Below are 18514 nucleotides of genomic sequence, written 5' to 3' on the forward strand. Positions count from 1 at the left end.
CTATTCAAATCATTCTTATCCAACCAGTGATTGTTATCCAACTGTATCTGACAACAATGGAACTGCGTAACACGCATGCGCACAAAGATTACCCACTGAGAGAAATATGGGAGATGATAAGTAAAATGCTGTACGATTCTTCCTTATACGACTCGTACAAAGACGAGAAAGGGAGGTCAATACGGGGGGAAGGAAGAACAGACGCACCCAGAAACAACACATCTAATGACTGCGCCGAGAGATTCAGCTTCTCCCGCACAGTTCCTTGCTTCTTCTCATTGTCCAGTGTTAATGCACTCCAGTGAACAGACTCCTGGCGGTACATTAGCAGAAGGTGTGGGAAATCCCCCACATGGCAAAGGAATGTCTTGTAAAGGTAATGAAATAAAGTGTTTCTGAGTTTCGAGGATTTCTTTTAGGGGGAAGAGATGAGCATACACTCTGTACCAAGAGTGTATTGAAATATTAACTGCCGTATGAAGGAACAGATCTTTGAAGGAAGATAAAAACAGAATGGAAGCGAATTCAATGTATAACGCTTTCTCACAAGAAATGAGTATGAAGGAAAAACTAAAATGGCACAACATTTGTAGTCAGCTGATAAAAAAAAAAAATAAGATGGAAGATCACTGTTCCAGATATCGATGCCACATTAAAGAAATGTCTCAATTTAATGTACAGCAATCCAAGATCCTAAAAGTAGTAATCATCAGACCTTTCCTGAATGATTGAGACGTACTCCTTATCCCCATGACAACTACAACAATCGAGATCTGGACATAGCACAACAATAATTGAGGCGATATTTGTATCAAATGCAGGCAACGTACTAGAACAATCCTCACACTTTTTATCCATCTAAACCGTAAGCATATGGAATTTACAAAAATATTTTCTACCAAGAAATGAATGATAAATAATCACAAGTACAAAAATTGAAATTCTGTGAGGAGCACGGCAATTCATTCTTTGCTTTTTGACTCTCATCGTTAATGATTTTATGCAAAGCCCTAAATGTCAAGCTACTTTATCTTCTAATGCGATAACAAATCAGGCTGGATTGCTGCCAACCTGTGCATTAAGCGTTCATAAAACTCCAGAGAGAGAGATGAATGGCATTTTCGGAAGAGCCAAGAAACGAAAAATAAGTTAAAGAATTAAAACCCCTTTTGTCGGCTTTCCTAATGACCTCCTACCGAAAAATAATTAGAAAAAAAAAGTAATTTCCTAATTACAGTGAAATAGTACAACTAGAAATGGTTGTCTGGGAAATAACAAAACTTCTCCATTTTCTTTTAATGTTTTCTGTCATTGCGTAGCCTGAGGAGCGATCGATTCGACTAAACATGTAATAGCTGCTTTCTCGTCATCTTCCGTAAGCTACGAGTAGTTTTCCTTGATGGATATTCAAATCGCGTAGGGAAAGCCTGCCTGATATGGGTTTTAATTATGGATTAGCAAATTCCATTCAGAATTTCAACCACTTTTAAATTTTCCTAAGAACGAATCCTTAAAATATTTCAAATTCCTGAACTTTTTTTCTTGTGTCAAAAAAGAAATAAATATAAATAAACATCATTACACTCGGTACAAGAAGATGGCTGTTGATGTTAATTGCCTACGTTCTCTTTTTTAATAAAATTGCATATCGTGATATGGAAGATTTAACGGTGTGTGGTAGGTTTGGGCATTGTAGAAATATTTTAAAACGATTTCTAATGCTGAATGTCAGATTTTAAGCCAAATATAAATTGCATTGTTATAATATGCGTCTCATTGTTATTTCCGAGAGAGAGATCAAATGACATCGGCAATAGTAGCATAGGTATAGTGTCACATCTATCTCAAACAAATAATGTTATTATAGACATAAAAATGGTCAAATATTAACTATACTTTGGGTCTAAATCTATCTGAGAGATTTTCTGTTTAGACTGAGAACCAAAAGCATTGTTACACAAGTATGGTAGACCCAACAGTCAAGTTCAGGTAAGTGGGCAAGGCAATTTTTAAACCACTAACCACACTTAAAAAAATTAATATTCAGTTATTGAAAATAGTGTGCAGTCTTATACTTTTTTTTAATTTTTTTATTATTTTTTTTTATCAACATTGCCGCCGATGTCTTGGATTTACTGTTTATTAAAACCACATGGTCACATTCGTAATACCTGCTGAAGGTGTTGATGACGTCATTAACATTGAGCCTATTGTTGAAGGGATATTGTAATTAGCACTATGTCTCACAGTATGGATCTGAATGCTTCATTCATAGGCGGCGTTGTTTAGTAAGAATAAAAATTTCACATCTTGTGAAGCGACGGGAGCTTCCGTTGAGGTCTAAGACCGGATAATAATCTTTTCCAATCACGAATTTGAAATGAGACCATTCCCAGAGTAGCGTCTCTCGTCTGCGAACGTAGCAGTCACAGAATGTAAAACCACTCAGCCATTGAGAAATAATAAATCAAGTAACCGGAAATGGATAATTATTTCCAGCAAATCAAATGCGAAAAACCGTTTCCATAAAAACAGTATAAACTTCATTCATAACGCTAATGAATGAAAGTAAATGCAGTTGCTACGATAAAATCATTCTAACGTGAGGTGTCTTTGCACTCATTTGTCACCTCCGTCTGTAGCTCATTAGCAGCAATTCCAAAGACGGACTTCAATGCATCAGTTTTTAAAGCGCCTAACAAAAAGGATCGACTAAGATTTTTTTTGTCCATATTCCAGTGAAGAAGAGAAATCTGGTTGGAATGGTAAAGAAACTGACAGCGCCTAATCACGTTTCTGAAAGAAGGTGACCTCCGCGTGGCAGTGAAAGACCTTTTGCTATGTTAATAAGTACTCTCCAAGTTTCTTATAAGCGGTGGCTGTCAGGATGTAACATATCGATGCTTTGGTCAGCAGAAGACGTCCTCAACTCTACAAAAGGGCACTGCTTTGCTAGCACTTAGTTCGCTGTCGGCACGTGATCAATAGGCGGACGGGACAAGACAATTGCACCGCACCCTCTCTTGCAAAAGAAAGAAAAAAAAAATCGAAGAAACTCTTCAAGTCAACTTGCGCCTTTTGAGCGATCGTCGACTACGATCCTTGTGACGGCTGGCCGAAGAAAGAGCGGCAAAGAAGAATAGGAACAGGGGAAGGAACACTGGTCAATAAAACAATAACACTCGCCAACCCAATTCCCCCCCCCCCCGCGCGCCCGATCCACTTTTTTTTTTTTTTCCGTCTGGAGGCGAAGTGATTTCTAATACAGCCATTGGACGTAGAGGTTTACCGATATGATGAATTTTGACCCTATTGAGATGGACTTGTACCGTCTGACCAGTGTCGAGAACTTCGCCGAGAGGCTGTCATCGCCTTAAGTTAAAAAAAAAAAGTCAAACTTTTATTAAGAAAACGTGGTCAGTTATTCACATATCTGTCTGATATGTTAAAAATACGTTAAAGATACATAACTATTATCCCATAGCATTTATTTTTTTAAAAAAAATCATGTATCGATGAACCAACTGAGGTTTTTTGACAAACTGATAATTTTCAGGACCACATTTGATAACTGTGGTTGTAGAAATATTGCAGCGTTCAGACATCACAACCAATAGAAACAATGCAGCAGCATTTTGAAATAAACAAACAAAAAAAAAAAATGAAAAGGCTTTACAACGCATGCGCGCAACATTCCTGCTTATGCCATGCCAGCGGCTAATTAGTCATACTAATAAGGCTGAAACAATTAAATAAATCAAATTGCTTATCGACGTGCTGCAGAAGCAAGCTCACATTAATGTTGGCTGTGGAGAGGAGAAATAACTAAGCGATGCCTTGGGGCAAATGACTCAATGGTAGAGAAGATAAAAATAAATTAACTACGATCTTGGGACCTACGGTTGTAGGGAAGCCTCCTAGCCGGTTATCCTTATGCCATTATAGATACGAACTAAATAACTGCTTTCGACAAATCCTTTAACGCCATGAAAAGAGAAATAATGCAAGGGCGTTATCGAAAATAAGGTATAAATTTCTGTGGCAATAATGAATCTTTGCATGTAAATTCATATATGAAATAGATGCTTTCTGATGTGAATACGAATGGTCTTCTTTCCTTTCAGTTAAAAATTAAAGTTTTAAGAAAAGTTTATTTAGCAATCAAAAACAGACGCTAATCTTCTCTCTACTCAAGAACAAAGAAAAATTACAAAATCCAAAAACAAAAAAAAGGTGTTAAAACACTAGTGGAGAATTTCATTTTGTTTTACACGAAAAGCGAAAACTAATCCTCTAAGACTAAGGTGATTATTGTTTAAAAAAAAAAGAGAAAAAAAGTAGAGACGTCGTCTGTATAAAGCGGCGTGTATTACAAAATTATTGTTTTGCTGAACGCCTCAGCAAGGTAAACTTAAAAAAAACAACAAAAAAAACATTACGCTTAGTTTCAAATCTGTTTAATACAAAACACTTAAAAGAAATATGGATAATATATTTTTTTTAATCTGTACTAAATATTGCAACAATTAGAACAATAAAATATTTAAAATGAAAGATTCCGGTATTGCGACCACATGTTTATTAAGATAAATAAAAATAAACAAACCCGACAAGTTTCTGATATTTTTTCTTCCGCTAGAAAAAATATCAAGATTTCTACATTCCCCAAAACCTCCACATCACCCTTTAAATAAACCAGGTATATATAAAAGTCATTGTTCCTGCGGCATCTGCTACATAAGCCAGACGGGAAGATCAAGGGAAATTCGTATGAACGAACACCAAAAAGAAGCGCAAAAAAGGAGAGAACACAAATCAGGCCTAGCATCCCACACAACTTCCACATGCCAATAATGTACTCTGGCATAAAACGAACATCTCCTATATTGAAAAAAACTGTTTTACAAGGAAATTTAAAGAAGCTGCAAATATGCTTAGAATTCCAACGCAATGCAACAAAAACCAGGGCCTACTTCTACACCAAGTTTGGTCAGCATTGATAAAAAAATATACCCAAGTCAGACCTCGGACAGTGTGAACGTGAACAACAGAATGTAACAACATCTAGCATTGTTCAAACTTAGCATGCACAGATTCTGCATTCGGATTTTTTAATTTAATTAGACGGCCATAGCATCATAGAATGGATTATTTTGAGTAATTTCTCATTTCTTCTGTTTAAACTTTTAGGTACCTTTAATCCCTGAAGATGTAAGTCAAACGACATACGAAACTTATCGGGTTTGTTTATTTTTATTTATCTTAATAAACACGTGGTCGCAATACCGGAATCTTTCTTTTGAACTGCTAAACCACAGAAACCTACGCCTACAATATAAAATATTTAAAGTTGTAATGGATGTAACAGAGTAGAAATATGACGTCACAAAGTTCTAATTGTTGCACATTTTTGTTTTTAAAGAAGAAAACGTAAATGAATGGAAAAAACTACATGTAGATCGTCACTTCGAAATAAAATTCGCGTTAACCTTTTCGAGAAAAGTTAGAAAACAGATGGAAGAAATAGGTTTGTATCAGGAAAATCATATTTTATCGGAGACACATTTTTCCTTGTTATTCATTTAGTTCTCAACTTAACTGTCACGACTTCCTAGCGTGCCAGTTGGAGTGCAATCAATAAAGAAATCCCACACATGTAAAAGAAAGTATGGCTTCTCGAAACATCCTCTATTTATGTGAAGAAACTTTTTTTTTTCTTTAAAATCTATCGGGCTCTTAAAGTAACGCCACCTGTCGTCATTCGTTCAGCTGTGACGCTAGATGCTTTTTCAAGGGGGGGGGGGGGATAAACCACCCCTCGAAAACTTCCGAATGAAATCGGGAAAACTTTTTCTCTAACTGCCATTGACACTTATTAAGAATTACTTCTTTTTCTCAAACTTGAACAGGCCACATTCGCACGTTCTGCCAAGCTTTTTTTTTTTATTGTACAGAAAATTTCTTTAGTTCACCATGTCTAAGCTACGGCAGAGATACAGTGACAAGTCAGTCGGAAATCAATATCCATCGGTTTGCTACCAGTTCAGTGAACCCCTCAGTGCGTGATGAAGAAATCGGAATTGTTGAAAGACATCAAAAATCAGAAACAAACTTATGGAGTACTTCGGAGGGGGAAAAAATCTTTATTTGAACCTTGAGGAAAAATAATGATTCGCCACGTAATGCTAGAGTTTTCCTATCTATAATATTCTTTTCATAGTAATATAAACAGCGAAATCCTAATATATTTAAATACAATTACGATTTGAGTCGAGACACATAACAAAAGTCAATTAAAAAAAGAAATATCATGTGAAATCTAATAAAACGATGATGATGAAATAAACAGAATTGTGAGTTTCATCCCATTGTTGATTGTTAGCGAATATCGTCTGCAAAAGCAATGGCTTTATTGTTACGTTTCGGATATCTGAATAATATGAAGATAGAATAAACAGCCTTTTTAAACTTCATCACCATTGTTGACTGTTAGCATATTATCGTCTGCAAATGCAATTGTGTTGTTGTTTGTTGCCTTTCGAGTAGTTTGAGACAGCAATTTATTATTTCAATAAATATTTGTGTTTTACATATATATTCTACGTATCTTTTCCGTCGTTTATAAATGCCGTCTGGTTGTAGAGTCCCCAATCGATGAAGTACACACGAGCGAGAACACGTGCCGGTATAAATTCACTATTACCATTCTGTCTGACATTTCTCAGACATGCTCTGTGCGAACATATTCATGGCTCACTGCTTGGGACTCCATTCAGTCGTTTGGCTCTTCTCATGAATTCCTTCTGATGTCGATGGCGGGCGCTCCCCCCCCCTTTCTTTTTATTATTATTATTCCGGAGCGAATAAAGAACACGTTGAAGGATGCACCCTGAGGAAATCAATATTGCTCGGTCGTCTTCTTGGATGGCTGCACAAATCCGCAGCCCCCTTTCTTCTTTCCACCCCCCCTTTCTCCCCCTTCAGACGAGTACATTTAATCGTTTCAATGTGCTAGGACAGTCTTAAGAAAACAAACTTGGGACCACCATAGCCCGTTTCATTCTTTAGTGTCTTTGTATTCGTGGTAATCAGTGCTGGTTGTGCGCTACGCTGATGAAGGCCACTCTTTGTTCAAAACTCTAGTGTGGCTATTCCTCAGTGATCAAATAAATGAAAAAAAAAGTTTTTATTAAAATGGGGAATTATTTCTATAACTCACTATAACTATTTTCTATTCGTTGAGCTCCATACCCACGAACATGGGTTAAAACATCAGTTATGTAAGGATAATTTGGTAAATGACATCATTTTGAAGTGTTAAGATTTATTTATTATGCCGTTCGGAAAGCAAGAGGTTTCGATTACATTGATACATCGTGCATCAGTGAAATTAGTCGCTTTTATCGGTTATCAGTTCTAGTGATTCCACACATTTCCTGGCTGTTGTGCGAACAATAAGTGATATTCTGGTCAAATAGTTTATTCATTTAAATTTTCAAAAAGAATAAAAAAAAAAAACGTTTACTTCCTCCTTACCTATTTATTTTCCAGATTCTCGGATCCTCTAATCTTAATATCAATTAAGATCAGAGGATCTGAGGAATGCTCAGAATGCTAATATTCGAAATTCATAAAATGGCAATATATGCTATAGAAATATGAAATATTTTTAAATAACTGAACCATATGCGATTTATCAGTCACTAACCATTTCGAGAATTTTCTTTAAATAGTTTATCAGGAATGTGTTACTTAGAAGAAAGTACATTCGGTTTGTAGCATATCAATTACTGTAAGTGTAATAAGAATGACTTCTCTGAGTTATCGGATTTCATTTCAAGGCCTTCAGAAAGTACGGTCTGTTTTATTTCGTTAATGAAATCGCGGATGTCGTGGTATCACATTATTTAAAGCCGTATAATGTTGAAAAGCTGCCAAATACGAAATCTCGTCTTGTGCAAGTAGATTAAAAGAAAAAGGGATTCGATATGAAGCAGGGCAATGTAATAATCATATATAATGGAACAATTAGGCTTAACAATAGGCATATTAATAACCATAACGATTTTTCAACAATGCATTCCAACAATTGCAACACAGAAATGACTTGAACTTAAAAAACTACTTTCTTTGGACTTGTATTGTTGGCAATCAGCAATGCAATATACTGTACCAGTAATAAGCATTTGAAAAAAGCTTCAAAAGGCTTTTGTTTACGGTCCAGAAAACGACATTCCTAGTTTCCGGTTATATTCAAGGCAAAGAATTACGCGAGCAGACTTACTGATTTATCGAATTTCTTGCCTCTGTGTTTATCAGGTCAACACACGATGAGTGAAGGTTAATTAACCTCTAATTATGAGTTATTACCATAATTAGTGTCTTAATCCAACTAGACTGAGTCAGAAAATGTGATCGCCTGTGAAAGGCCATCGACTTTTGACATTATCTTAAGGACAATTATTATTGGTTTAGAGCAGCCTCATTGTGTACGTGAATTAATCTTTTATTTCATTTAAAAGTGTCTCGCATAACCGGAATTTTATGCCCGATATATTTACCGCATATGGTATAAACGGAATCTTTTTCAAAGGTTTTAGATGCTAATAAGATTTAATTTTTCTTAGGAAAAAAAACCCAATCGTTGTGAAATTTTGGGTTTTTCATCATTAAAAATAGAAATAAATATATTTCCCAAAACCAAACAGCCGCTAATATGATTGTGGCCTATCATCGTCAAAGTTAAATTTTGTGTTAATCCCAGCATTCCTTTCGGAACTCCAATGCCATCAACTAACCTTAACTGTAAAATATTTCCATCTTTCACATAGTATAAAATCAAATCCATTCAGTGATATTTGTGCAGTTCGATTCACTAACATTTTTATTCCTTATACAGATTCAATTAGAACATTGCAGTAATTAGTGCAATATCTAACTGAGGTATTGCAGATAAACTCTACAAGGACCTTATTGCCACGCAGACGGATATTTGGCTGAGTGGATAAATGCACTTCTTTGCTACCAACGTCATCTTGGTTTGTTTAACTTATGGCTTATCCACAAATGACACAGGCACCATAAATCGCATTTTTCTTTTCCCTCATACTGACCTTTTGTATAAACAATATTTCCAATGATGCCATCGAGGTTTCCCAGTTCCTGGATAGGGAAAACAATCCACCATATCTATTGTTTTAATGACACCCAGTTTCTGTCATCAACCCAAACTTTCAAAGGTCGTTAAATCATACTGTCTAGTCTTACTTGCTGTCTCTAACACCTTCAGTTAATATTGGTACGGGAGGCAGGAGGTAAGACTGCTTAGTTGGGTTTCCGTTCATTTGTTACATTAGTTCATTAGTAATTACCCACAAATTTCATGACGCTTTATGGAGAACAGGAAAAGAATATTAATTATATATGGCAGCATGTGAATTAATTGTTAAAATCATAATAGTGTTAGTAAATTCTTATATATGCATGGAGCCTCCGTAGCTTAGTCGGAAAGACCTTGGATCAATTCCCATCCGTGACGTGAAAGGTGGGTTAGCGAGTCTCATACGGATATGGAGGGTTTTCTCCCGGTACTCGGGGTTTTTCTTCAAAAGAGGCAAACCGGTCCCGTGAACACACATGGATTACAGTCAGGAATACTTAAGAAACGGTCCCTCCTAGCCGGATAAAATAGGGGGGGGTGATCGAAATGGGATCGTACCTCTCCGTAAAAGGGGCTCACGGGAATCTGTTGTATCATCCTACGAAATAAAAATATATATATGCAAGCTAATGCGCAAATATCTCAGTGAACCTTTAATGTATATGGGACAGCTGTATAAATAAAGCTAATCTTAAGTGATGATTTACATGCTGGTAAACTTCACCAATGATACAACTTTCGTGAAGATTTGAATTTATTACAATTTCCACTGCTGCTTTTATAGCATGTTATATACCATATCATACCATACTATGCTTGCCTCATGGTAACATTCATGACACTAGTCTACAGAAGAAAGACCATACAGATTCAATTGCAGTCACCGACTAGAGAATTTTTTTTTTCGTTGATTCCAGAGTAGGTTAATCAATGACGCCAGTAAGTAGGATTTTTTCATCCACATCCCACGTCGGGTTTTTAATCTCACAACTCAGCAAAATCGACCATAGAACATATAATAGCACATACAAATCAGCACTATTTAGGATTAGGAACACCTCCTCTTAACTAGCACGCCGTATGAATGCTCAACATGGGTATCCATGATATATTTTTATTGGCAAGACCTGGGTTCGAATCTCGTCTGGGATGCTAACTAACCTTCAACTGAAGGTAAGTTAGTCGATCCCGTACAGTGAGCGGAGGGTTTTGAGGATTTTCATTTCGCATAATACACTGACATCAACAACCTTAGCTTCTTCGGGCGTGATTTAACTCCTCTCCCCCCCCCTCAACCATAGTGAGAAATGGAGATTAACTGTCTAACGTTTAAACCGGAAAGTCAGCTAGAAAATATATAAATAATCTGATATTAAAGAAAATAAAGTTATTTTCCATAAATTGCCTTCTACTACTATATAACTTTCTTAGCGTCCTCTACTTACTACTGTCCTTCACCTTGTACATGCCAACAATTAGATACGCAAGAGAGAGAGAGAGAGAGAGAGAGAGAACAACCAACTTTCAGCGAGCAGCCTGTTGTATAGAAGTAGAACTTGTGCGCGCATGCACATAGTCAGATTTAAGTTCCTTGCGATCATAATTACTGTGTCTGGATATTTTTCTTTAATTTCCAGACACGATGACAATTATACTGTTTAGGCATAATATTCGGTAATAAATATTATTTAAAATTCGTCATATGTTTATATGGAGCCTCCGTAGCTTAGTCGGTATAGACGAAGCTCTTTGGTCGGAAAGACCCGGGTTCGATTCCCGTTCATGAGTGAGGAACCTTTATCTGGTCTCTTTACTAAAGGTGAGTTAACGGGTCTCTCGTAAACCTCTCTTCATAATTATCTCCCTGGTATAGTAGCCTGCTGCCCCATAAGGCTGAAGAGAATAGAACACATATATTTATATACTTCGAGATTTTATATTGTATATTCATGTAAGTGAACTACTGTAGCTTTTCAGTGTGAGTGGTATTTATATTTTTCAATTTAGTTTAACCAAACGTATAAAGACGATTTCGTTTAATTAAACTATGTCTCAAAATTAATTTTAGTGTCTTCACGTACCATACTTTCATTAAAATCCATTAATCAGTTATGCTCTGACAGAAGAGCAGCAATACCGGCCATGTAAAGCGACTCTCTGCACAGAACTTCTAATAACCGAAATAAGACTCCGGCGCAATTCTCTTGTCTTACAGCAAGAGCCTATCTAGATTCTTTGACAACCACAGATTTTTAAAGACTGGGTTGCTACTTTTTTTTCAATTACGTCTGAGACCTACTGGTAATTCTGCGGCCTACTGGGAGATAAGAGAGAGAGAGAGAGAGAGAGAGCAGTGTGACAGTCTCAGAATTTTTCTTCAAGGTCCTTTGCTTTAAGACATTTTGAGACTTTAGCTTCACAATAAGGAATAAAGTTTAGTAAAATTTAAATGCAACTCCAGCAGAATTTAAGGAAAAACAGATGCACATCTCAAATGTGCTTATCAGCTGGCTCAGCAATACTTAATGTCTTTTTCCATCCTATTTCTTGATCTGTCATGTCTCTTTGGATTTTTCTAAAAGTTTCTTAGAAAGAAATGAATCCATCTTTACTTCAGGGTGTTTAGATGAAGCATTACATATAGAGAAGAAATGTAAAGCGAATATTTAATCCATCACACATACAAAAATAAATATGCGCCGATTAAAAACAAACAGCTGATTAAAACGTGAAAATTTTGACCGCAAAATTAGCCGAATACATCGAAAGAATTTTGACTTACACACACATACACAGCAACGAAAAACTAACACAAACAGTACACAAACTATATTAATAAAGAAAATGTGTATTTGAAAAGGGGCGCGCCTTTTCACCAAATAGGTACACTGGCATTTGCGTTAAAGACTATTCCTTACAGTGTTATTATGGCAGCACATATGGGGATTACGTTTTCTATGAGTTGCCTTGGTATTATATTTATATTTAAAAAACATGGTGTCAACGACTGAATTTTTTCCCTTTTATTAGTGCTATTTTTGAAGATAATAATGGTCCACATTTTTTAATAGTGTAATTAATTCCGAACCTTTCTGGGGGAGGGGGGGGTCAGCTTGGTACAAGGAGAAAGAAACCGTTTAATGATGTTAAACGTTTTCTTTAAAGATGTTAAATTTAATATAAATTTAACAGAGTGATGTTTACAGGCATTTTTAGAGGAATTTTGTGGAGAATGCTCTTCATCAGTCACTACAAAAGCAGAAGAATTGGATGTGGATGTTTTGCTCTATCTTTTTGACTTCAACTTACACTTATCGAATTTTGGGTGTCTTCCTAACAATTTACTTTTTCCCTAGTTTTGGTGTCCAATGAAAGATTAAATAACAATTTAAAGTATATGAATCTTATTGTATTAGATGCCAAAGCTTTCTTTGTTTTACAAACAGAGACCTATTATTGTTTAGTCTTTCAAAATAAATTTATTATGGATATAAAACTGTTCGCATGTTTTTTCCGTCATTCTCTAGGTATTAAACCACCGCTTTGCTTTTCTTGGGGCTCTTTAAAATTCTCATCGTCAAACAACTCCGCTATATATCCTTTTGACAAGCTTCCAAGAAGCAAGTCAGCTGGAGATGAGAAGCTCCGGAGACTGGCAAACGAAGTGAGTAGAATGAAGGGAAGAGGAAGAAGAAACTCCTAATTATCTACATAGATAAAATAGATGAAAAATGGCTTTTAGATAAAATCCATTATTACAGTAATAAAAACTCTCTTCTGTCTGATTCATCGGATAGAGAAACTTCATGTGCGACCTTAATATTTTTAGGGATATATCTTCACCTTAGTTTTACTTTAATCACGTGGTGGATATCATATACTTCTTCTAAGTACGCTGTTTTATAATCGATAAGATCGTATATTAAATTCTACGTTACACATTGTGAATAAGCCACAGAAATATTTATTTTTATCAAACTTTTGCCGATCTCTCACTTGGCATTGGCTCAGTCGCTTTAAGTTTATTGATGAAAAACGCTTCTCGCCTTGAAGCGAGGCTTCGTTTTTTTTGGGGGGGGGGGATCACATAGAGAGTGGAAGATCTTGAAAATATAAAACTCATGCTCTCAGCAGCACATACACTTCTGCGAAAAAAAAGATGAAATCAATTAACTAAACAACACGAGAATTCTGCAGAAAGTTCATAATACACGAAGAATCTTCTAAGGTGAAGTCCTTTTTCACGGAACGAAATTTTAACTCAACTTCACAGCACCAGAATTCATACTGTATTCCATTACTGAAGGGAATCGAGCTCATCTATCCCATGTCTACGTCTGCAATCACAGAAATATGGATAACTAGGTTCAAGTAAGTAAGTACTTAAATTATTTTGAATGCGATTTGAATAAGAGATGAACACAGGTCATCACTCTCCATAGTAATTTCCTTAAAGTAGCCTGCTTGCTATACAGGCTACTGTATTTAGTCTTTTCTTATTTGAATGAGTGAAAATCGATTGCCAGTTGCAACGTTTTCAATTCTTTCTCCAGCCTTCGAAATCTGGAGGCCTGGATGGTTTAAAGTAGAAGAAACGTGCAAAAGAACTTACTCTGCATGCACCAAGCTGGTCTCTTTTCTATAGTTGATTCTCATATACTGCTCTTATCATAATATTGTGTTTCTACTAATTTATTTTTAGACACTGTAATATCAATAAATAATTTACTAGCTAAAATTAATTATTTACAGCCAACGTTTCGCTAGCTTAAGTTAACATTATCAGAGGCACTTTAACAATACACACTCAGTGAAGGCACGAAATAAAATGAACAGGATAACAAAGACATTCACGTACATGGAAGGCGACAGTAGCGCTCTTCGTAGTGATTTCTGTTATTAATGCCTTGGGTAGATAGGGCAGTGCGCCAAAATCAATTTAAAATCATACCGTTCGTTCCGTTATAGTTAACCGGGTTCTGTAAAACGTGTGCAGCTCCCAGGAACGGTTTCTCCGATTTAAACCGGAATTTGTAAAATAGCCTAGCTTTCTTCCATCTTATGAAGTGGTCTTTTCTAAGACATGTTGGGATACTCCGCTTTTTGGCTCTCCATTCCGGATGTATCTTTTATGTTCTTTTTTCCTGTTCGTCCTGTCTGTCCGAAATATTGAGTTCTTTTTTCTGTTCCAGAAACTTCGACATGAATAATAGCATAATAATTATCCATCAATATAGTGACAATATTAAAGAAACATATATCATTAAATATATTTTACTTAGACAGTTACAGAATAATAGTCTTCTTGATATATGATAATCCGTCCATGATACTGCAAGTTTCCACCCTCGAAAGGCTGGAAGCTTACAGTACATCAATCATCAATTTTGGGAGTTCTGCTACAGAGAACTAATATGGAACTTTTTTTATTCCGTCTCTTTGCCTCCAAAAATCTTTAATAGCCTACTGCTCTTGATAAGAAACGAAGCCATCATAAACAAGCACAGAAAATCTTCTGGAAGTAGTTGAACTGCTATAAGAATACTGATTGTTTAGAAAAGTGTATCAATTTAGAAATTAGTGAATTTCTGTATATATTTTTATGCCCTTTATACTGATGATATTTATCATGCATTACTTTTGTGTAGTGCTCTATAATTCTTATTATTTATGTACGTAATCTTTACAATTCATAAAGGGATAAACTTATGCTCATGTATTATGCATATGCCTGTTCAATTTCGAAATATAATCTGATGTATAATTATTTTAAAAAAATAATAAATAACACAATCTGTCTTTTGACCACTTCCGCCAATACCCTTTTCCTATTCTTCTGGCGACAGACCCACCCAATGGCGGTTATGCAGATGAAATTTGAACACATACTGATAGGTTCTATCGTTAGAAACTTGGCAATGATCTCTAATAGTATGAGGTTCCTAAATTATTTTACAATGGGATTTTTACTTGTTTTTTTTTTCTGATTTGAAAGAGAAACAAAAACCTGTCGTGTTAAACACACTTAAACCATTCACTCCGCTAAAGTTAAATACGCCTTCACTTTGAATCCCACTTTATCAAGCAGCTTACATAAATATATAAATGGTTTAATGTAATTCAACATGCTTGAATAAATACAATATTAGAATCATGATTATCCATCATGTATCCAACCCAGAGTCCAATATTACTTGTAATAATAACACGTGACCATTATGGATTAATCGGATAGGTTATTTATAATGTCTGCATTACTTAGAGAATTTAATATTAGACCATTATTATATTATTTTATTTTGAAATGGATAAAAACGTATGTAGAATTTCCCGAATAAGACGTCTACGTAAGCGTCTGCTCACTTCAGTTTCTACAGTAGCTTTTAATGCATGAATCATTTATCCGAATCAGTTTTTCCCTGATGAGCCGTTTACTGATCTATCAGTCAACGTTACGCACTGAAGAATCTGTCGCTAAAGTTAAATTTCAGCAATCCTCATGGGGAGTTATATTAATACGTAATATATTGACAACATAATCAAGCTCAGTGGCGAAAAAGAGGAAAGAACACTTACAAAGAGAAAAAAAATCGCAAACACATTTAAGTGCACTGTAGATCCTTGGCAAGAAACCTAAGTAAAATTTCATGATTACACCTGAAAAATTGAACGGACGACGTCATAAATATCTAGTACATGGGGGCTGGTTTACGGGGGTATCGGCGAACACACGTCCGCACCGTAAACTATAGACCCCATTAAGTTATTTCTGTGTCATTCTGAGCGGAAAGACGACGTAAAATGGGTAGCACGGGAATTTCCTTGTCCCTAAAATCAAATTATCAAAGATTTTTCTTGCGGTTGGAAGCTCACGTAGGGATGTAAACTGCCAACATTCTCACCCCCCTTTCCCTTTTCCCTGCGGCTGTTATTGATCAGGAAACTGTTCTAGGAGGGGAAAAATACTTAAAAGATACGAGGTTTTATTTTCCTTACTACTGCCGCTCTCTAAGCATGATTTGTGGTTAAATTTTTGAAAACGCTTCTATATGTATGTGTGTGTGTTTGGAGGGGATATTTATACCGCGTTTCCCCTCCCCCTACGCACAGATGTAATGCATAAGACGTTACTTCAATAGAGAGAAGGAAATAATATTTCGAAGAAAAAAAAAGTATCGCCTAACCGTTATAGCTTTCTGTCAGATTATTTCGGAATTTCTCGCAGTGAATGTAATCAAAAGTGATTTCTGACAATATTTCAACCGAATCGATGAAGTCACAATAGTTGAAATAAACGAATTTTTTTACGAATTTTTAGTTTCATAAAACAAGTCGTTACGAAACTGTTGAAAAACTAAGACTCGTCTTTCAATAATGGGTATTAGAAACTAACGAATGAAATCATACTGATAATTTGAATTTATATCATATGACTATTACTACCACACTGAGGAAAGATATTGTTGATTTTAATCATATTTTGCAATTATCTACACTGTTGAGGGCGCGATATTGTTTAAATGATACGGCAACCTAACTATTTTTCTTCTTCTTCCTATCCAGGTCCTAGGCCACGTGGCCTGTTCCGGACTCAGTCCATCTTCTTCTTGGTCATCCCCTAGTCCTTGTTCCTCTAAGATTATATGTTAAGATCGTTTTTGGTAATCTTTCTCTCTGCATTCTTGCTATATGGTCTAGCCAGTTTTTCCTATACTTAATCATTGAGTCTGTTATAGGATTAATTTTAAGGTTTTTAATTATTTCACTATTTCATTTTTTATCTAACAGGGTGAGTTTTTTTGTTTTTCTGAGGCATTTCATTTCTGCTGCCTGTATATCTCTTTCTCCGAAGGTCCAGATCTCACTTCAAATAGTGTAGGTTTGGCTATTGTTTTGTAGACCAAGTCTTGTGTGTTTCTGTATATAGTTAGGTTTAAAGGTTCTGTTAATTACTCCAGCGATTTTTATAAAGTTTATCATCTTAAAATCAATATCTATTTCATTTATGTAAGATAGTTTACAGCCTAGATATTTAAATTATTTTATTATTGACTGACTATTTTTAATACACACAATGGGTTTTCAGTTCATCACAATCACTCAGTGAAAAGATTATAGCACGAGTTCGAAGAAGTAATCTAAAACTTTTGAAATAGTTGTTCGTATTCTATTTCTAGCCTTCGACAGTGACATTTGATCTTCCAACGAAGCGAGACACCACGCCATGCAATAAAAAAAAAAAAGCAGACAGTCGCTGAATAACATGAAAATAGGCTTTGTAATATGATCCTCAACCACTTTCTATTAAAATCCTTGTACTAGAACAATGAATAATGTGTATTTCAACAGATAAATTGCGATTCATCATTTAACACCAGTCAATGGGGGCCATTAAAGAAATACCAGAAAATTTACTCTCGGCATCAACAGTATGAAGGCTAAGAATGCAATCGGGAAAAAATTTTCATCGTTGGTTCAACTAAGATGCCATAGCTGAGGAAATGGGATAAACAGAAAAGAAAAATGACCAAACTACCGGAACGATGGTAATTTGCTATTCGCTGTTGCTACAGAATCGGCGATCAACTGGTAAGTAATGCTACCATATTCTGCACTAACTCTGGGAAGAGCAGGTGCTTCTAACATTTACAGATTCATCTATTTCCCGGACTACAGCAGCAAAGGAAGAGTACACATTGTGCACTGCTGGAAGCTATTTGCGTATACCTTTGTTATTGCCGTAGTCAGGTGGAAAATGTAAGAGCCAAGACTCTTAGCGGATGTGTTAGCCTATATTGTCCGTATCCATGACAACAGCTAGTACGTGCCGACTGCACACATCAAGCAGGAATGCACTAGATGAACTCCGGTGGCATGGTGTATTTCCTGAGGCAATTCAAGTGTCATGTTGTCAATGCTTAGCCAGCAGCTTGTGTCACTGCGCATTGTTGGTAGAGAAAATTGTTGTGATGCGAACAATAGAGCTTTCAGCACGTGCACACGCTATTTCAACTTCTCGCGCAACACACACACACACGCTAAACAGATTGATGGCAACAACTCGAATTTGCCTCCAGAGATGGAGACTGTTGCTCTAGTCTGGTGCCTTTCGACGAATTCTGTTCGCTTACATAACTGTGAAACAAGAGTCGAATAGAATTTCATTTTTTTTAAGAAAAATAAAATGATACAGAAGACGAGAAATCCGAGAGAGCGAATCAAATATTCTAGTACGAAGATCCGCTCACATTCCAGTCCGCTGGGTTGTTTTATTTTAAATATTAACTATTCTGTAGCAATTATTGTAAACAATTGTTGAAGAACAAAGGAAATTGAGAGCAATTATAAAGAGCA

At 35.8% G+C, this 18514-nt stretch overlaps 1 protein-coding gene across 1 annotated transcript in view; it reads left to right on the plus strand.

Annotated features, from left to right (window-relative positions):
- The first annotated feature begins 225 nt into the window (after positions 1–225).
- Positions 226–18514, plus strand: part of LOC150096682 (tyrosine-protein kinase transmembrane receptor Ror2-like) — a 54641-nt gene continuing 36352 nt past the window's right edge. Inside the window, exon 1 of the mRNA XM_090408691.1 lies at positions 226–376. Coding sequence (XP_090264817.1) covers positions 226–376 — 151 coding nt within the window. The remainder of the gene's footprint in view (positions 377–18514) is intronic.

This window comes from Typopeltis vanoorti, chromosome 18 (genome assembly GCF_054136105.1).
Source record: "Typopeltis vanoorti isolate ZY-2024b chromosome 18, IOZ_Tvanoo_1.0, whole genome shotgun sequence".
Taxonomy (NCBI): domain Eukaryota; kingdom Metazoa; phylum Arthropoda; class Arachnida; order Uropygi; family Thelyphonidae; genus Typopeltis; species Typopeltis vanoorti.